At 33.3% G+C, this 21,059-nt stretch overlaps 2 protein-coding genes and 1 non-coding gene across 6 annotated transcripts; 2 read left to right on the top strand and 1 right to left on the bottom strand.

The window, feature by feature from the left end:
- Positions 1-1,477: 1,477 nt before the first annotated feature.
- Positions 1,478-13,187, top strand: LOC147534768 (GDSL esterase/lipase At4g01130-like). Of its 2 annotated transcripts, none has more exons than XM_086646054.1 (5): positions 1,478-2,167; positions 3,681-3,890; positions 3,999-4,150; positions 12,268-12,538; positions 12,767-13,187. In XM_086646054.1, exons 1-5 carry the CDS (start codon positions 1,897-1,899, stop codon positions 13,033-13,035), a joined length of 1,173 nt encoding a protein of 390 aa, XP_086502180.1. In that variant the 5' UTR covers positions 1,478-1,896; the 3' UTR covers positions 13,036-13,187. The 2 variants fall into 2 exon arrangements, with proteins under 2 accessions (XP_086502180.1, XP_086502179.1); XM_086646053.1 differs by having other exon boundaries at positions 1,682-2,167; positions 3,987-4,150.
- Positions 13,188-13,858: 671 nt separating this feature from the next.
- LOC147534767 (GDSL esterase/lipase At4g01130-like) lies at positions 13,859-16,925 on the top strand. 3 transcript variants are annotated; one of them, XM_086648899.1, is made up of 6 exons: positions 13,859-14,012; positions 14,575-14,858; positions 15,288-15,497; positions 15,606-15,757; positions 16,094-16,364; positions 16,472-16,925. In XM_086648899.1, the coding sequence occupies exons 2-6, from the start codon at positions 14,579-14,581 to the stop codon at positions 16,738-16,740; spliced, it is 1,182 nt and encodes a 393-aa protein (XP_086505025.1). In that variant the 5' UTR covers positions 13,859-14,012; positions 14,575-14,578; the 3' UTR covers positions 16,741-16,925. The 3 variants fall into 3 exon arrangements, with proteins under 3 accessions (XP_086505025.1, XP_086505027.1, XP_086505026.1); XM_086648901.1 differs by lacking the exon at positions 13,859-14,012 and having other exon boundaries at positions 14,533-14,858; positions 15,624-15,757; XM_086648900.1 differs by lacking the exon at positions 13,859-14,012 and having other exon boundaries at positions 14,533-14,858.
- Positions 16,926-17,246: 321 nt separating this feature from the next.
- TRNAM-CAU (transfer RNA methionine (anticodon CAU)) lies at positions 17,247-17,330 on the bottom strand. The gene is given in 2 exon segments: positions 17,247-17,282; positions 17,293-17,330. It is a non-coding gene; the product is annotated as a tRNA-Met (tRNA).
- Between the last annotated feature and the right edge of the window lie 3,729 nt (positions 17,331-21,059).

Below are 21,059 nucleotides of genomic sequence, written 5' to 3'. Positions count from 1 at the left end.
TTCCTCAAAAAAAGAAACAAGTAAGAGTCCACACGCACAACCCTCTCTCGGAACTCTTGGTTGGCCTAAGACTGAACAATAACTATAGACAAAACAATCTGAAGACATTCAGACTAGCCTGAGTCCAGGTTATTCAAACCCAACACAATATATAGCCTAGTCCAAAGAGCGCCAATAGAAAGAGTAGGCATGTGGCAACTGAAGGCGCCTACAGTCGCTTCCGAAAATAATGTATTTGGGAAGACATAAGACAATCTGTTGAACTTTGACTCGTTATAAATAAAAAGAAATTATGAATTGGAGCGGTCAAAAGCACCCGTTAAAAATTTTGTTAATCCCCGGTGGTGGAGATTGACCAAAGTCAATTTCTTTTTACCACAAACATCTGTTGGCACCAGCTGAAATCTTTTACCCATCCGAAAATCACGGACTTGGGGTTCGGACTCTGATCAGTCCGAACCTAGTCCGTGATTAGGGTTCTAGTGAGTATTTATTATGGTGGTTTTGGATCAAGATTTTTTCTCTCTCTAACACCTCAGCATAGACAAAGTTTGTTTTAAATCAAAGTTCTTCCCGTAATGGTTTCTCTCTCTCTAAAACAAGGTTCTTTATCTCTCTAACTCCTTGTTGTTGATTGATGATGATGGTGGTATTAAAAACACGACTTCTTTTCATGAAAAAAATGTTGATTATGATCCGAAGAAAGAGAAAAAAGAGAAGAGCAATAAAAAGAGATAGAAAAAAAAGGAAGGGGGGGGGGGGGGGGGGTTAGCCGCTCCCTTTGTGAATTATCTACTTTTTTTTTTTTTTATAACACACCATAGAAGACCCTAAAATGAATCTACTAAAAATTTCTCAGAATAGGTGTGTTTGGTTGCAGGATTCCTAAGTAGGATTCCTATCAAAAGTGGAATTTGGTAGGAATCATGAATCTTTGGTCTGTTTGGCTACCAAGAATCCTAGGACTCTTGAATCCTAAGGATTCCTAATTCCAAAATTTGTATTGGACTAAAATCCCACCCTACCCCCTAGGATTTGCTAGGATTTTGGATTAATGAACCTAAATTTCAAACTTAAAATCAATAAAATAAAATTTCCTTCTACAAAATCATTATTTTTTTTTCAAAATCATTGTTTTTTTCAAAAATCATATTTTTTCTAAAGACATTTAAAAATACTCAAATAATAATAAATCATAGGATTCTTAGTTGCCAAACAAGCCAAAAGATATTACTTGGATTCATGAATCCGTGGAATCATGAATCCCAAGGACTCATGAATCCGCAGATTCATAATTCCGCCAACCAAACACACCATAAATTCTTTTAACAAAAAAAAACTAAATTCCTAAAATAAAATTAAAATATTATAAACTCATTGGACTTTCACCAAACAATTTGTAGTGGCGGATGGGTAAAGATGTGTTCCAAAAAAACGAAACTTTTCTATTTCTTTACTGAAACAGTAATATTGAGGCATACTCTAACAAAAAACACATTATGCGGTGACTACCCAAGCGGCCTAGCCTTCACAAAACAAGTAGTTCGTGGTTTCTTACTACAGGCGAAAATTAAAGAAGAAAAATCTCATCAAGTCAGACTTAGATATTTGTTTGGTGACAGATAATAGCATGCCTCATTGTCAAGTGTTTGAAGAACTCCATGATCCTTATCACTATACTGTTTTAAACAATGTCATTGTTACTCGTGTCCAATACCAAAATTTTCTTTTTCCCCACCTTTCTATCTATGTGGGACAAGATATTCAAACTTTTTTGCTATAAATGTTTGTCCCACTGTGGGACTATAACTACAAATGATATACCATCTTCTGCTTCTAGTCCCAATCTACCTCTTCCTTTTCCGTTCTATTGCAGCAATCAACCCTAAAATCTGAATGGAGATTCAGATGCTAGCACGGGAGAAGTTTGCCGGATTCCGGCAAGTACTACTTATGTGGGTGATCATATTGGTATTGAGCTTTATGGGTTGTTCTGTAGGTGAAAGCAAATGTGAGTTCAAAGCTATCTTCAATTTTGGGGACTCTAATTCTGATACTGGTGGATTTTGGTCTGCCTTTCCTGGACAAGTACATCCTAATGGAATGACCTACTTTAAGAAACCGTCTGGTCGGGCATCCGATGGAAGGCTCATCATCGATTTCATAGGTAAAGTTTAACAATCCTGTTGTTTGACACGAAATTTTGAGTCTGACTTTTTCTTTTTGAAAGTTGATGCAGATAGATATATTAATGAAAACAAATATATTTCTCGGGGTAGTATGTTTTCTTTCGTTTGTTAATACCCTTACAACTTAAAATGGCATAATACTAATTATAATACAAATAGTGAAATTAGATAAAAAAAAAAAAATAGTTCTAATCATAAGCAAATTTCTCTATGTTGAAAGAAGCTGCCTCTATGTTGCAGTTATAAACTGTGAAGTGAAAGGGAATTAGTCCCACATGTCTCTTTTCTTGTTTTGTTTCTTTCAGTTTCTTTCCGTTTCTTTTCTCTTTATTTCAACAAGTTCGAAGACAAATTGTAATAAAGCAAAAAAGAAAAAAAAAACTTGTCAAAGAGACTTTCTAACGTATTCTCTATAAACAAATATTATAATATAAATTTTTTTTATTTTTATGTAAAAACCAAATCACTACATACCCTAGTAGACAGAGTTGAGTCTTCACATGTATTTTTTTTATAGTTCAGATACAACAACACTAGCTAGTTTGACATCAAAATTATGGGATTCGTAAGAAGAGCTTGTTGGAATAGTTATGGTGCATCGGAATTCAGCATATTTACATAAATTGATGTCTGTCTTACAACCAGTTCATCTAATCAAAAAAATCTTGAAAAATCGACATGTTGACATGTGGTAGCATATTTTACCTAAAATAAATGGTTTGGACCATAAAATTATTTAGGTTGAGGACCTATTCTTGAGAGGACAAGCTATTTTTTTTGTTTTTGTTCTATATGTGTGATAATTTGATGAGGTATTGGACATTTGGACCAACCTAAACTAGAAGACAATTACTGAGGTTGGACACTGTCACTCAGTCTACTCACTCCAATTATGTGACCTATATGTCACTTTTGATATCTCTATGCATAGCCCCAGTCCATGTTCTTCTGTCCTTACCGTCTATATTTAGATGATAACATGTGAATTTTTCCACTGTGAAGACTAGAGTTCAAATTTTTCTTTTTATCGATGGGAAAAAGTATTTAACATCGACCTAGATAAAAAAAAAATATTGTGTCGTTATATTTGTTTCCTCAATTAGGTTATTCGTTATTAGTTGATAAGGGGATTGGGAGAGATGAATAGCCGAACTTAACATTGATTCGAGGACAATTGTTCCGGTTTGAGTTATTTGAGTCTAATTTGTTTTGGTCAGTGAAACAATAGTTATTTTAGATTATTCAGTCAATGGGTTCTTTATATTGGTCTTTTCATTATATTTTACAATACGAAGGCAACTGAAACAATAGTTATTTTAATCTAGAAATAATTGAGAAATAGAACTATGCATATATGTAAGTAAAGAGTAACATAAAAATATGTTACAAGATCACATTCTAATAAAATATTTTTTTAACCTATATAGAAGATTTAAATATTGGATTTAAGGACACAAAAATTTGAGTATTGATTATGTATTTTGTTATCAGCTCAAGCTATGGGGTTGCCATTTTTGAGCCCATATCTACAATCAATTGGATCAAATTATAGACATGGGGTGAACTATGCAACATTGGCATCTACTGTCCTACTTCCAAATACTTCCCTATTTGTTACTGGAATCAGCCCATTTTCTCTTGCTATTCAACTTAACCAAATGAAAGAATTCTACTCAAAAGTTCTCCAACTAAACTCATCAGGTAAATCACACACACACAAAAAAAAAACATTTATAATTTTCACATAACTTAGAGATTTTAATATTATACGTGTTTACTCCCTCATATTTGATTTAGAACATGTATCAGGACGTCTTCCACCTCAAGACATATTCGATAAATCACTTTATACATTTTACATCGGCCAAAATGACTTCACCTCCAACTTAGCCGCTATTGGTATAAGTGGAGTCAACCAATATCTTCCTCAAGTGGTCAACCAAATTGCAGAGACTATAAAGGTAAGTTACTACAGAAATTGATTTTCAAAAATTTTATCATTGCTAAAAGAGTAATGGTAGAGCCTAGATAATAAGAAAAACTAGGCAACCCCTGAGCAGAAATCATACTTAGCTTGTCGTGATTCGAAATTCAGTAGATCATAATAATCGGAAGCGCGAATCACGACAAACCACGTAAGATTTCTGCCTGATTTTTCTTCTTCGCCAACATTTTTGTTTCTAAAAATCAATTTTTAGATTTTTTTTTTTTATCTAAAAGTTGTGGGAGAATAGTCAATAGTCCCACACTCCCACATATATATATATATATATATATATATATATATATAAATATAGACGTAGCATAAATAGCAGATTATGATTTTTAGTAATTTCCTTTAAAATTATATTCTTAAAAATATTTATATATAATCATTAAATTACACGTCTGTCAACGGTTTAAAGGGTATCAAACGATCCTCAACGCCTACCTGGCAACAACGGATCTAAACCCATACGCGACTTGGGTGACGTACCATAATTCAAGAATTATAATAAATTATTTTTAAAAACAAATTTCTAAAAGGAAATTTCTAACTATCATAATTCGGATTTAGTCTATATCTACATATTCTCCCCTAATTTAATTCAATGAATCAATTGGATTCTCGAGACTTAACTGAAAGTTCTATAAAGAACTCCGTAATTGAAGAGTTTGACCAAACTCAACAATTAAATCAATGGACCATACCCGCAATAAAATCAAATAAAATCTATAAAAAAGGATTTTTTGATTTCATTAGTCAAAATAATATCAAGACTCTTGAACAGTCAATCGGACTTGACCAAGAAGTCAAAACCCTTAGACTTTTGAGTCTTAAAGATATTGAAAAGTATTTAAAATCTAAATACAACTACCTGCACGTTGGATGCATTCAAATAGCATTCAAACCTTTGACTTTGGCCGGATTAAATGCCAGTATCTTATCCTATTTGCGAGATGCTAGGTGTTTGGATTTCTTACCATCTTTAATGGGAATAATCCAAACTAGTTTATGCCATGGACCGGTTTATTTTAATGTTTACCCGAATTTGACCTTATCTTTGACAGATAGAAATCTGTTTGAGGCCGTGTCCCTGCATATTCAAACACAGGGATATAATTATCTCCCTGGATCTGAGACAATATCAGTAATATATAGGATTCATTATAAGGTAATGAACACCTTGACTCCTAACGCAATACTGCGTAGTGAACCAGGCAAGACTATAGTAATAGATAGTAATTGCTTGACTACTAATATTGCAATTCCGAAGTTAATTAAATGGGAAGAAATTGACTTTCCACATGAATGGGTTGTACAGGATGCTGTACCACCTGTCAATATTACAAACAGGAATTTAAACCAAATAACCCAAACACCTGAGGGAGATGTTGAAATAACATTTGCCCCTAATAAAATCAGTAAACTAAGCTTAACTAGAAGCTCTTCCGCCAAAAGGATAGAAGACTATAAAGTCTCATATCCTAGTAGTTTATCTAGATACTCTGTATCAAATGATGAACTTAAAGAGCAGATCATTCGAGGATTAAAGATTTCTGATCAACAAATTCCACATGGAGTATATGTTGAACAGACAACTGAACAGGAGAAAGAACAAAGGACTTCTCCGACTCAATCAGAAATGAGTTTCCATTTATAAAATTTTATGGATTATAGTCCAGGATCAATACCTAGACAGTGGCTTAATCAGGAGCTCATGATGACAAAACATGAAGCTTTCCGAAATTGGTTTTTTGCAGCCTTTAATAGTAGGACTCTTGAAAATATTAAAAATATTTATTATCAAGAGTTAGAAAGGGATCAAAAAATGACAACCTTTACTATTTGGTTTCATAATTGGTACCCTAATCAGAAAACTATCCATGTTATAGAAGATTATACAAAAATGTGGACTAAGAGTGATGGAACTAAGATTAATTCTATTCATCCTCCACCTGAAGCCTTGACTCTTAAAAATGACAATGAAAGTAAAGCACTAGAAGCAGTTCCATATGCTATACCTAGTGAATCAGTAACTACCGTCATAAAACAGCACAATCATACCAATCTAAGTCTTCAGACTATTGGTAGTCAATTAATCAGAATTGAAAATACTATTCATAATCAATTGAGTAGTATTGAAGAAAAACTTAAGGATACACCTAGAGTTTTATCTACCAAGGTTGAATCCACTTCAAAAAATAAAGACAAAGAAATTGTTGAAGTAGATGTTAAACCTAGTCCAGAAATCAAAGACTTTAAACTGTCTGATAAACAGGATATAGACTTTGCTAATTTAATCATTGAAAGAATGAGAAATTTAAAGATTAATATTATTAGCCAAGATTCTAGTACTGAAAACTCTGATCTTGAGTCTGGACCAGATATCAGTAAAATTCAAACCATGTTATATAAACTTGGTAATGAACCTAATACAGGTTTTAAGACCTATTATAAAAGACCTACTCCTCAAGATCTCCTCTTTGAGGAAGACTTTTATCAAAATCAGAATTCTTATAATGGTCGTTCCATTTATGAATGGAATATTGATGGCCTTTCAGAATATCAAATTTATGAAGTTGTTCATAAAATGTTAATGTATGCCAGCATTTGCAAAGCTAGTGGTAATGATGATTCGGCTGTGGCTAAATTCATTGTTACTGGTTTTGTTGGTGCCTTAAAAGGATGGTGGGATAATGTTCTCACTGTTGCCCAGCAGACTGAAATTTTCGCAGCTACAAAACCTGAACCAAATACTGCACAAATTAAACCTGATGCAGTTTATACTTTACTTCAGACTATTCTTTTGCATTTTGTGGGGAGTCATCCTCAAAGGCAAGAGAAAAGTCGAGAACTTTTACAGAACCTTAGATGTCCATCTTTAACCCATTTTAGATGGTATAAAGATGTCTTTATCTGTAAAGTTATGCAACGCAATGATGCTAATTCTGAATATTGGAAGGCTAAGTTCATTGATGGACTTCCTCCTCTTTTTGCTGAAAAAGTTAGACAAAGACTAAGAGATCAAAATAATGAAAACATCATCTCTTATAGTTATCTAACTTATGGACATATAATTACTACTTGTGTTCAAACTGGATTAGAAATTTGTAATGATATGAAATTACAATACCAATTGAAAAAACAGAATTTGCATGGGAAAAAAGAAATTGGTGAATTCTGTAGTCAATTTGCATATGATATGAAAATTGATTATCCAAAATCTCATAAAAGGAATTCTAGAGATTCGAAAGAGTATTCTAGAAAATCTTATTATAAGAAAAGAAGAAAATACAAACAGAATAAAGAAATTTATTATCAGAAGCCTCGACATAAGAAAAGATTTAAAGGAAATTATATTCCTAATAAATCTGAAACAAAATTAGGACAAAAAACAAGTAATAAAACTTGTTTTAAATGCGGAAAAATAGGGCATTATGCTAATAAATGTTCTACAAGAAGAAAACTGAATGAATTAAAAATTGATGACAATCTAAAAGCTGAATTAAGCAAAGTTTTCCTGAACTCTAATACTGAAGAAGAATCTTCATCTTCTAGTGACTCTGAGGATGTCAATGAAATTGACTTTCTATCTTCTAGCCAATCAGAAGATATATCTGAAAAGGAACCTTGTTCAGGACAATGTTCTAAAAACCAAGACTATTGGAAAGCCATTGTAGAAATGAATGGCTTGAGTATTAATGTTTTAACGGATACTCAATCAGAAATAATATCTATGATAGATAAAGTAACAGACCCTCTGCTAAAAAGTAAAATATTACAATTTTGCTTAGAACAGACAAAAAACTCTCCTAGTTCCTTTGAGAAACCGAATATTACTAAACATTACAGTATGAAAGAAGTACTTCAAAGACTTGAAGGAAAACCAGAAACTTCTTTAAAACCTTCTACTTCTCAAGATTTAAGAAGTGAGGTAAATATAATTAAATCTGAAATAAAACTCATCAGAGAAGAGATAGATAACCAGAATATCAGACTTACTCAATTAGAAAGTCTAGCTGAAAAACATCAATCAAAAGATAAATCGATTGCTATTCTAAACACAGAACCATCTAGTATTTTAGATAATAATCTTATCTTTTTAAATACTATGCAGAAAATTACCCATCAGAAATGGTATATAAGTATTAATATTGTTATCAACAAAGAATATACCATTACTAATGCAGTAGCATTGGTGGATAGCGGAGCTGACATGAACTGTATTAGAGAAGGTTTAGTTCCAACTAAATACTTCGAAAAAACCGTACAATCTCTACATTCTGCAAGTGGAGATAGAATGCCAATTAAATATAAGCTACCTGAAGCTTATATTTGTAATAAAGGAATCTGTATTCCACAAACCTTTATTTTAATCCGAAATTTATCTCAAGAAGTTATTCTGGGAACTCCATTTATTAATTTATTTTTCCCTTATGACAAGATAGATGAAACCGGATTATATGCTAGTTTTCAGAATCATAAAATACATTTTGAATTTATTACTAGCCCTGAAACCAGGACTTTAAATGAGTTAGAATATTTAATTAATTCTAAAACTGCTCATTTAAACTTCTTACAAGAAGAAATACATAATTTGAATATTTCCGAGAAATTGAACTCCCCAGAAATAAAACTAAAAATCAAAGAAATTGAAAATCAATTTCTAACCGAAGTTTGTAGCAATATTCCCAATGCTTTTTGGGAAAGGAAAAAATATATTGTATCTTTACCTTATAAACCTGAATTTGATGAAAAAACTCAGATTCCGACTAAGGCTCGTCCTAGTCAAATGAATGCTGAATATCTTGAACTTTGTAAGAAAGAAATTCAAGATTTATTAGAAAAGAAGCTTATCAGAAAAAGTTATTCACCATGGAGTTGTACCGCTTTTTATGTGAATAAAGCAGCTGAAAAGGAAAGAGGTGTTCCAAGGCTTGTAGTAAATTACAAACCTTTGAATGATGCTCTGAAATGGATTAGATATCCTATTCCAAACAAAAAAGATCTTTTAGATAGATTGCATTCTGCAAAAATATTTTCTAAATTTGATCTTAAATCTGGATACTATCAGATTCAACTAGCTGAAGAAGATAGATATAAAACTGCATTTACTGTACCCTTTGGGCATTATGAATGGAATGTTATGCCATTCGGTTTAAAAAATGCCCCTTCAGAATTTCAAAATATTATGAACGATATTTTTATTCCGTATTCAAATTTTACTATTGTCTATATTGATGATATATTAGTATTTTCATCTAATATAGATCAACATTTTAGACATCTTAGAATTACAAAAGATGTTATCAGAAAAAATGGTTTAGTCATATCTGCACCTAAAATGAAACTCTTTCAAACTGAAGTTAGATTTCTAGGACAGAATATTAGTCAAGGGACAATAATCCCTATTGACAGAAGCATTGAATTTGCCTCTAAATTTCCTGATGAAATTAGAGACAAAAATCAATTGCAAAGATTTCTAGGAAGTCTTAATTATATAGCAGACTACTACCAGAATATAGCAATGGATAGTGCTATTTTATATGATAGGCTTAAAAAGAATCCATTACCTTGGGATGATCAGCATACCCAAGCAGTCCGAAAAATCAAACTTAGAGTAAAACAATTACCATGTCTAGGGTTAGCAAACCCTCAATGGTTCAAAATTGTTGAAACGGATGCCTCTGATATTGGTTATGGAGGTATTCTAAAACAGAAAAACCCTTCTACTAATAAAGAAGAATTACTTAGATTCGCATCTGGAATGTGGAAGAATGCTCAGAAAAACTATTCCACTATCAAAAAAGAAATGTTATCAATAGTCAAATGCATTTCTAAGTTTCAAGATGATTTATTAAATCAATCTTTTCTACTCCGTATTGACTGTAGTGCTGCAAAAGATATTTTGCAAAAGGATGTTAAAAATTTAGTTTCTAAACAAATTTTTGCAAGATGGCAATCTGAATTATCTGCATTCGATTTTAAAATTGAATATATTAAAGGAAATCAGAACTCTCTTCCTGATTTTTTAACCCGTGAATTTTTGCAGGATAAAGATGGAACCACCTGATAAAGGAGCAGGAGGATCTAGATATCCGAAGAGAGTAAATCAGAAAAAAGGGAAGTTTTCTTCTCTATCAGAATTCCCTGTAGTAGGATCGTCCTCTCAGGATAAACCCAATCCGAAACTAACTGCTAAAGATATCCTAAAAAAGGAAATCATTTATGCTAAAAAATTAGTAACTGAAAAAATTCTATCTGTATCCTTAGAAGATGTCCAGTGGAGACATGATCCATGGCACATCAAAGAACGGTACTTAGGAGTACAAAACTATCCTATCCAAGATGGCAAGCATAGATATATCTATGAAGCCATTTTGAATGAAACAGAATCGGTACAAATGGTACACCACCATTTAAATCTGAAAGACAGTAAGTCTCCTATAACACATTCTAAGTGTTATATAGTAAAAGTCTTACATATAACAGAATGGGCTCTTGACCCCTCAAGACCCAGAAGCCTGAAATTGAATGGTCAAAACTATAATTATTGGGATTATGTTTTGGCATGGTCATTCATGTTCTATTATCAGAATCCGATCAGAAAACACTCCTGGTTTATCAGTATTAACCCTGAAATTGTTAAAGGAAGAGGTTTCCCTCTCTGGTTTCTGCATTGGTGGGAGAAATTCGGTCCAGAACTGAGTTTCTTACCAGATACTCTGAAAGACCCTTGGCTAAAATGGTATGAGTATCATCCAAAGCTCAAGGGAAAAACTGCAGAAAAAACCCCAAAAGGGTTATCAGCACTCTGTTATATGGCAGAATTCAAAATACCATGGATATGGAGATGGGATCTAGAATTTCACTTTGATGATCTATTAATTCCATGTATTAGCAGAACTTTTCATTACAAATGGTGGGATGGATTTCCTATTACAGATACCCATAAACTCATTTGTCAAACTGTAATTGAGTATGAAAATGCCTATAAGGCTACTCAAAAATCCGTATCTATTTCACCTTCTGATAATATTTTCCAATTTTTATTGGATGATATTCAGAAAAAATATCCGAACCTTTCATCGGTAGATCAACAGATTAAAGCTATGGAAATAATTAAAAATCAATTCCTAGCTCATCATCAGAAGCAAGATATAGAGACTGAAATGCTAGATGACCCGTCATCTCAAGAAAATCAGTATGCTGTATTGGCTGGAGAAAGCCAAGATCCGAATGAAGATTTCGATGACTCAAAATCAGCAAAATCGGATACCTCAATGGCAGATTATTGGGATGCTATCATCGAAGTGCATTCCCAGAAGTTACTAAAAGCTGCAAAAGGCAAACAAAAAGATCAGTAGATTGCTACAGTTACTGTACAATTGTACAGTAAATCCGTATTTCAGTATTATTCGACAGTATCAGCATCTAGAAGACACTATTCAAAATATTGATTGTCAGCTTAAACAGTAAAGGTCAAGACTGTTTCGACAGGAAGAGTCAAGAACTATTTTAACAGGAAGAGTCAAGAACTATTTCGACAGGAAGAGTCAAGAACTATTCTCAACAGTAGAAGGCGGCTTACTGTGCCAAATAGTAAAAGGCAAATAGTAAAAAAAAAAGTCAATTTTACTATTCACTATTCATCAGAAGACGACGAAGTAGACCTGGAAACCGGAACTGTTCCGGTCATCTAAAAATTTCTATAAATTCCGAATGTTAGTTCATTCTGGGAATAAGTTATTTTCTTCTAAGTTTTTTCTTGTAAGTTTTCTCTTTATCTTTGTAAGCATCTTGGATTAATAAAGCTCTCCCATCTTTCATCTTGGATTTAATAAAGCTCTTCCATCTTTGTAAGTTATCTCTTTATAATAAGTCTGGTGCTCTTCCATCTTTGTAAGTTTGTTCTTTCTCTCTATCTCTTATATTAAACGATCCTTAACTATCTTTGGTATATATATATATATATATATATATATACATATAAATATATATATGTGTGTGTGTGTGTTATATGCCTTTTTGTTGGAGCTAATTTTATTTACATCCCAATTACACCAACTAATCAATGGGTTGTACTCTTACCAGGAGTTGTATAATTTAGGAGGGCGTTCATTTCTGGTGCTGAATCTTGCACCTATTGGATGTTACCCTGCATTTCTTGTTAACCTTCCTCACAACACCTCCGACCTAGACATGTTTGGCTGCTTAATTTCCTATAACAATGCTGTCGTCGACTACAATAACATGTTAAAAGATGCCCTTCGTCAGACTCGTGAAGCTCTCCCTGATGCATCGGTCATTTACGTTGACACTCACTCTGTGTATCTTGAGCTTTTCAGGCATCCTACGTTTCATGGTAATTAAATTTATTTTTGGCATAATTGTAGTTAAGATGATTGCATAATGAAGTGCTAGAAATCCACAGGAAAAAGGTCTAGGCACAAAAACGTGGGTCGACCACATTAGTTGTCGCCCAGACGCCCAAACATCTTTTATCAGGATGCTTGGCCAATCTGGGCCGACCACATCAGTTGTCATTGTATGCATATTTCTTAGTTTGAATAGTTTTTTATGCATTTTCTAGGGTTACAATATGGAACTAAAGCATGTTGTGGGTATGGTGGCGGTGCATACAATTTTGATCAAAGGGTATTCTGTGGACATAGCAAGGTGGTAGAAGGGAACACTATAACAGCAACAGGCTGTGAAGATCCAGAAAATTATGTGAGTTGGGATGGGATCCATGCAACTGAAGCTGCAAATAAACTTATAACTTGGGCCATTCTTAATGGCTCTTATTTTGATCCTTATTTCCCAATTTATGAGTTTTGTGATCTTCAACCAATAGGATGATCAATCTTCTTCTTAGTAATTACTTATTTAATCAAGATCTTTGTGCAACTCATTAGTTACTATAATTATTAGTGTATGATCTATTGCTATATAATTGGGATATGTATGTTTGTTCTTAAGTAATTTGAATCTCTTTTTAGTTTGTTATTTCATTATAATTGTCATATATAATATAATTTGTGAAGAGTAATTTGTTTTTATAAGAAACCTGCTCGCGTTTTGAGTCAAGCAATCCAACCAATGAGAAATAAGTCCATAAGATAGTCACAACTTGGCCCTTAGTAATAGATCAAAAATAAAATTCATTTTGTAAGACAGATATACATTATACACTATAATATTATAATCCGATGTTGACTTTCTTTTTTTAATCTCATGTGATATTTAAGTCCTATAAAATTCATTTTCTTTTTAGATTAGACGAAAATTTTGCAATTTCGTCTCCTATTCTGTGAGCTCTTCCAACCCAATGATCGTCGTCCATGGGGTTAAAAGTCTAGTTGTCAAAATTTGAGGCCAAATTGGTGTTGGTCAAAAATTGAAGATTTTTTAGAAATATAACTTTTGATCTACAAATCGAATTTGGCAAACTTTCTTACAAAAGCACAAAATTAAATATGAAAATGCAAATCAAAAAAATGTTTAACTTTTGCTAGTTTAAGCTATAAGAATTTCTTGCTAGCACGTTGGTTGCATATATTATTAGTTTATTACTGACATTAACAACTTAACTGCTAAGACCAGTGCAAAGTCAAGGACGACTTAGATTAAATATTGTAATGCCAAAACTATTAATGAAACCACATGTTATGACAATTCAATTACTAAATATTGAATTAAGAAATTCTAGTCTTTATAATCAACTGTTCCATACTTTCTTCTCATTATTATCTTCTTCTTGGGAGCAAAAGAAAGGTTTTGGTATTTCATTTTATTTTTTTGAGAAAGAGGTAATAAGGTTTGGTATTTCATACAAGGTAGATTTTTTTACTCTTCTTTATTTTTAGTTTTGTTAGGTTATGATTGCTCTCAACCATTTTTGTGATTTAGAATAAGAGAGTACCATAGTTTTTTTTTTTTTGTGTTTCTAGTGAGTTTTTATTCTTAAATTGTTTTCAATCATGAAAATTTACAATTATATGAATATTCATATAACAACAAAATATATCACTGTTACTAACAAATTTTTGGCCGATAAGGGTGTTGCTGAAAATATTTAACAAACGGTTTAAATAGAAGTTATATTGGTTTTCTTATGAAAATAATTTTAGCAAAACAATATACAGTCATTTAATGGCTTTAACGAGAAATGACCCTAAAAACGATTATAATTTGGTTAATTAGTTGAAAAAACAATTATTTTTCAAATATCAATATTTTGGACTAAAAAGTATTAAATCAAATCATCTGGACTACACAAATATTGAACCAAATATTTTGTAAATGATGACCCTTGGAGTTGGATGCAATTGTTTTACAAACATCAAATACAAAAGAATACCTTTAACTTCGAACGTTTCCTCTATGTCTATCAACCAGAAAAATGGAGCAACAGATGAAACTGCCAGAGAAACTTCCTCGCTTCCGACATGTTTTTGCTGTGAGGATCAGAGTTCTTCTTTGTCTAACGACGTTAATATTGGGTAATTCTGTAAGCGAAGCTAAATGTGATTTCAAAGGTATTTTCAATTTCGGAGACTCGAATACAGATACTGGTGGATATTGGGCTGCTTTCCCACCACTAGTGCCTCCTAATGGAATGACATATTTTAATAAACCTTCCGGTCGTGCTTGCGATGGAAGGATAATTATCGACTTTTTAGGTAAGAAATTAAACAAAAAAGTTACTTGCTAATCATTATTATAGTTTTTTAAGTGTTTGAAACTAAAGGTGTTTGAGACTTTTGAGTTTGACTCGTCTGAACCTTAGCCTTCTTAGCATATTTATCTGAATCTGAATTGTTTGAGGCGGACTTGTCTTGGTTAGAGACAAAACAGTTATTTTATGTAATTTCATACAACAGATTCCTAGCCCGGACGTCCGACCTAAGACATTAAGGATCCAAAATCAGTCTAATTCAGCAATTCAGACGAGTCATACACAAGATTTTGGAAAAAGAGTTCTTAAATATAACTTGAGTTTATTCAGATCTTGGTTTCAATTGAATTGAAAAGAGACCAACATTTTGGGTGGAAACTAAATGATTTAAAAGGTCTAATTTTCAATGTTGATGGAATTTGTATGATACCAGCTCAAGCAATGGGGTTGCCATTTTTGAGCCCATATTTGGAGTCGATTGGGTCAGATTACAAACATGGAGTGAATTTTGCAACATATGCATCTACAGTTTTACCTCCAAAAAATTATCAAAATATTCCAGGAGTTAGCCCTTTTTCTCTTGCTATTCAACTCAACCAAATGAAAGAGTTCAAGTCAAAACTTCTCCACCAGAACCCATCAGGTAAATCACAAAATATCATTCATCTTTTCATTGGCAAATTACTATTTAGTACTTTTCTTCTTTGTACTTGTGAAAATAATAAAAATATCCTGGTACTTATTATACTAGAATATCTTCCGAGGACAGACATTTTCGAAAAATCGCTCTATACGATCTACATCGGCCAAAATGACTTCACAATGAAGGTACCATTTATTGGTATAGATGGTATGAAGCAATATCTTCCTCAGGTTGTTAACCAAACTGTACAGACTATAAAGGTATGTTATTATCAGCGTGAATTATTCTAGTGGTTACATGGAAACAATTTTATTGATATCAAGTTTTAATTGTAATCTTATAAGAAAATTGTAATTATGTGGCCTATATATATTGTCCAACTCGCTCTATTATGGTCATTTGTATGCAAATGGTCACTTTGTAGGTTACGAATCGTATATACATTTATACCCCTCGGATTAGGGTTTAGGGGGAGAGTTGGTATGAGCCAACTGACAACTGATAGGGGTGGGATTTTGGTCCGGAAACCGGAACCCTCCTAAGTTCAATGCTTTCTTATTCTAAGTTTCTAACTCTATATTTGAATATATTACCAGGAGTTATACAGTTTAGGAGGGCGTTCATTTTTGGTGTTAAACATTGGACCAATTGGATGTTACCCTGCATTCATTGTTCTTCTTCCTCACAACACCTCTGACCTAGACATGTTTGGCTGCATGGTTTCCTATAACAATGCCGTCTCCGATTACAATAAAATGTTAAAAGATGCAGTCAGTCAGACTCGAGAAACACTCCCTGGCGCATCCATCATTTACGTTGACGTTTATTCCATATATCTCGAGCTTTATAGGCATCCAACATCTCATGGTAATTTAGTATTTTCTTCACATACTTTCATCTATATGAAGATTTGGGTCGAAAAATCGTATTTATGGTGCATTTTTTCTAATATTTTCCATAATTTATTTACATAGGGTTTAAATATACAACAAAAGCTTGTTGTGGGCATGGTGATGGTCCATACAATTTTGATGTCCAATTATTTTGTGGACATAGTGAGGTAGTTGATGGGAAAACTTTAACAGCAAAATCTTGTCCAGACCCAGAAAATTATGTGAATTGGGATGGGTTTCATGGAACTGAAGCATCAAACAAGCTTGTAACAAGAGCAATTCTTAATGGTTCTTATTTTGATCCTCCTTTTCCATTTCATGAGCTTTGTGATCTTCACCTAATTGAATGATTATGTGTTCCTCATTGTTGCTAGCAAGTAGCAACCCTAGCTATCCTAACTCAATGTTTTCTTTGTGCCCTTAGCTCAATTCTGTATTTGTGTTTGTTTGAGAAATAAAAATACAGAAATTTAAAGTTTTGTGAAGTAAAAAGTTTAATCGTTGTTTTCTATTGTTGAAGAAATTGTTGGTTTATAATATTTACAGAGAAATTATAAAGATATAAATTAGTTTGGGTTTTGTTTCACTTAGAACGGTTTGCAGCTAACCGATACTTCTGCTTTTAGTTTGATTGCTAGTTATGATATGCTTACGATAAAAGTTATTACTAGTTTTTATTTAATTTCTTACTTTTTTTTTTTTCTAAATTAATCTTAAATTTGGACATGTTTTTGCATCTTTTAAGTGAGTTAATCATCTCTAGGCAGGTTTGAGGTCTCATTCTGATTGTCAGGGCAAAGAAAAAGGTTAGCAAAGATAACAAACGTGTTGATGATGGGTGAGAAAAATAAAAGAATGGGGTGAGAGAGGCTCGAACTCTCGACCTCAGGATAACTCTTAGCTATGAGACCTACGCGCTAGCCAACTGCGCCACCACCCCATGTTGATTTTATGGATTTGTATATTATAATTTCTAACTTAGGGGTAAATAAGTTCACCTAGTACTTCTTCTTTGGAAGTATTTTGGAGTAAAGAGAGCATGGCTTAGATGGTGGTTCAAATTTATCTGAGATTTTATAAGATTATAATATACCCCATGTTGATTTTATGGATTTGTATATTATAATTTCTAACTTAGGGGTAAATAAGTTCACCTAGTACTTCTTCTTTGGAAGTATTTTGGAGTAAAGAGAGCATGGCTTAGATGGTGGTTCAAATTTATCTGAGATTTTATAAGATTATAATATAATTTTTGGATTTCTCGACGGAGAGATACATACAACTAGAGTAGTCTTAACAAAAAAATGGTCACCGCTTTTACATTATCGTATAAAGGCTCCATATAAAATTATCGAGGATGGAATTCAAGAAAGAAATATATTATCAATGCAGAACGTAGCGGGTTGCTCGTCTCTTCACGTCGACAAGAGACTCATAGCATCAATTTCTTAACCACGCCGACCACATGACATGTGCAAAAAATTAATTTGGTAAAACAATTATGGGAGTATGCAATGAGACTGATATCACATACGCCTCCGAGTGGAGGAGAGGCGAGATATTAGTCCATCATGAATGATGATATTATCTTCTAATCTACTTCATGAATATCCAAAGTTTGTAAAAACAAGAATAACAAAAACATGATTAAAAGAGAAAGAAAGCAAATGTGAAATCAAAAGCCTAAAATGTCCAAGCAAAAGATCTCAAATTAGTAAATCAATCAACTCAAAGTGTCCAAAGACCATGTGTGTTGGTTGGTGATTACTATTAAGACTATTATTATGACAGAAAAAACTTGTAAGAAAAGCACAAAAAAAAAATATAAATATTGTGGGAATAAAGAGGATGACAAGGGAACAACTGTGTTACAAAGACATTGGTACTTGTTTTTCTGCAATTCACCCTGCTGCATGCCCTTTTCTCCAAGCATTTTATGGAGAGACTTGATCCCACTCAACAATGTTAACCCCACTCACTATGTTTATAAGATCTATCAATCTATTCGGTTGAATCCCTTTTTTTTATGCAGTGCTTATGGCATATTTGCAAGAATATATAATATGTTTAGAGATATTTCTTTGTAGTTCTTATTGCATATATCATTCATAATATCATAATAATTGCCGAAGTCACGGGAAGTATCATTACAGAAAAGAAGACTATATTGTATGGTATAAAATTGTGGGGAACAGGGAAAATCCATCTGAAAAAGTTTTTCCACGATTAAAAATCGTTGGGAAATTTTGTGGAAAGTTCGCGTAGGAAATATTTTCTTTTCTGACGGAAAGTTATATATTGCTGTCGGAAAATAGTATTTTCGACGAGAGATGTGATCCCCGACGCCCAATAGTGAATGTTTTCCCGACGGTTCAGGAGTTAAATCGTCATATTGCACATTATTTTTTGTCAGTCGAAAATAGTGTCTTTGCCAACGGTTCATAATTTTTCGTCGCTAATATTCTGACACAAAAGTTCACCTTTTGTTGTGCCATTGATTTTTCAATCCTTGTTATCCGAACTTTCCCCCAAATAATCCGTAAAAAAAAATCCAAACTTGCATAAAAATTTTGATCGGTCCATTGTCAACATTTTTTATTGAAAATTTAAAATTATGGTTTAAAATAACTAGTAATTCGATAAATCTGTCAGAGACTTTCACTTGAACCACATGTGAGAGAAAAGAGTTTCTGCTTCTCCGTGACTGAATATGTGAGAGGAAACAGAAACTCACAAAAACTCTTGCATGCGGTTCAACGGTGAGTCCTAGGAGGCTGGTTGAGTAGGATTGTTATTAGTAAATTAGTTCAAAATAAGATCTTGAACATATCCATGCAGGTCCCACATATAGCAGACTACCGATCTGGCAATGAAAGGGCACCACAGAACAGTAGTGTTCCTCAGAATGCATGTTAGCAACTCATTGAGATGGATTTGATGTTATGATCAGTACTGAAACTACTTATTAGATATGATTCAGAATTTGGGATTTGATTCTTTAAACCCAAACCCTAGAAAATATTTATTCACGAGCTAGGGTAAGAAGGTTGATTTGAACAAAGGGTGGGACATCTTCACAGGTGGAAGGATATGGGTTTTTCAAATCTCAAATTACCAGCTGAAAGGAAGAAATAGCTAGGGTTTCTTCGTGGGATGGGCCGGTGGGGGGGCCGAAGGAGAAAGATGTGAATGGATTGATAGATAGATGATAGAGAGAGAGAGAGTAAAAGAAGGTAGCAGGTAGGAGTGACTGGACATGCATGGGGTTGTGTTGTTTAATTATGGATTGGTTGAAAATACTTGGGGAGGAGGCAACAAGTCATGGTGGAAGGAAGGTACCATTTTTTTTATTGGTACCTTTATTTTATGGACAAGACAGAGATTGCACTGTGGAGATCAATGAAATTTCAAGATGTGTTCTGATCTCTACATGTTGTTATAGCCAGATATGATATGATATGATCCCTTGTGGACCATCCGGTCGAGAGGTTGTGTAGATTTTAATTTTTCGAAGTGATACCCTGCTTCGCACGTAAGCTAATTTTAGCCGAACCGACTGTCTTTAGTGGATAGACGGGATCTAGAGACTCAAATCCTACCCACCCACCTGAGGTGGTGGGTCGTAAGTTTGTCTTTCAATTTTTTGTAAACTAATTTGTTTTGGTTGAAAAATAACTTAATTTGTGGTATAGTAAAAGTTTTTAACGTTTCTAAAATATATCCACCTCATCATTTTTCTTTCATTTACACGTCATCAAATCTTCCATCTCACCTCTTCTCTTTCATGGTCGTTGGCAGAAGGTCACTCTTCAAATCAATGGTAGTTTTTCTTTATTAGTGCAGGCATTGATAGTCTTACCATATTGGTAGATTTTAAAGCTTAATTGTTAAGAGAAGTTCTATTCATCCCTCCATTTTGGTCTCTCCTTCAGCCCTCCGCAGATGTGGCAACATATCACTTGAGTGTGGAGCAATTGGAGAGAGAGAATTGTGAGGAAATATACTCTAGTGATATGTCGTCACATCGGCGGAGGGGTGAGGGAGGGACCAAAATGGAGGGAGAAATAGTAATGTTAATTTCGATGTACCGAGTGAATGATCTAGTGAGTTATCAAACCTATCTTAGTGATTTATTGAACCACATTACTTGAGTAACGACATTTGTCTTTGATTTTTTTTGTAAATTAATTTATAAACACTTTGTTGAGAGATACCAAGAAAGAAAAAACTTTAACATCTTTTGGGTACTACCCAGTACTGTAGGGGCGGCCCAGACCCAAAGCAACCAAAGCAACCAAAGCGGTTGCTTTGGGCCCCAACCTACCCGAGAGCCTCTCTCATCGAGTTTATGGGGTAGTCTGTTTGTATTAAATAAAATTATAACTAAAATGTTTACAAGAAATGAGCACTAGCTTAGTGGTTAAGATGTTTAGTAATAAAGTAGAGGTCCAATGTTCGATCTCTTCTAGAGACATTATAAATATTTTTTATGTTCACTTTTGCTTATATAGTAAAAAGGCCCCATTTGTTGGTTTGGCTTTAGGCCTCGATAACGATTGGGCCGGCCCTTCCCAGTAGTGTCATGTTATCCAAACAGATGATTTGTAGTTGAATCACATCGACAATTTAAGATTGGAAAGGTAGTTTTCTATTTATACGTAAAATCAGA

This window comes from Eschscholzia californica, unplaced genomic scaffold, assembly GCF_041429995.1.
Source record: "Eschscholzia californica isolate CP2 unplaced genomic scaffold, dmEscCali1.0.p SCAF_6, whole genome shotgun sequence".
NCBI classification, from domain to species: Eukaryota; Viridiplantae; Streptophyta; class Magnoliopsida; order Ranunculales; family Papaveraceae; genus Eschscholzia; species Eschscholzia californica.
This window is presented reverse-complemented; position numbering and strand designations above follow the sequence as displayed.

What these genes read in the sequence shown, in the direction of transcription:
- LOC147534767 (XM_086648899.1), top strand. Translation starts at nt 14,579, where the DNA reads ATGGAGCAACAGATGAAACTGCCAGAGAAACTTCCTCGCTTCCGACAT. An exon ending in TCTCCACCAGAACCCATCAG is followed by an intron (nt 15,498 to 15,605) that starts GTAAATCACAAA and finishes TTATTATACTAG; the next exon opens with AATATCTTCCGAGGACAGAC. An exon ending in AAACTGTACAGACTATAAAG is followed by an intron (nt 15,758 to 16,093) that starts GTATGTTATTAT and finishes ATATATTACCAG; the next exon opens with GAGTTATACAGTTTAGGAGG.
- LOC147534768 (XM_086646053.1), top strand. Translation starts at nt 1,897, where the DNA reads ATGGAGATTCAGATGCTAGCACGGGAGAAGTTTGCCGGATTCCGGCAA. An exon ending in GCTCATCATCGATTTCATAG is followed by an intron (nt 2,168 to 3,680) that starts GTAAAGTTTAAC and finishes TTTTGTTATCAG; the next exon opens with CTCAAGCTATGGGGTTGCCA. An exon ending in AAATTGCAGAGACTATAAAG is followed by an intron (nt 4,151 to 12,267) that starts GTAAGTTACTAC and finishes TACTCTTACCAG; the next exon opens with GAGTTGTATAATTTAGGAGG.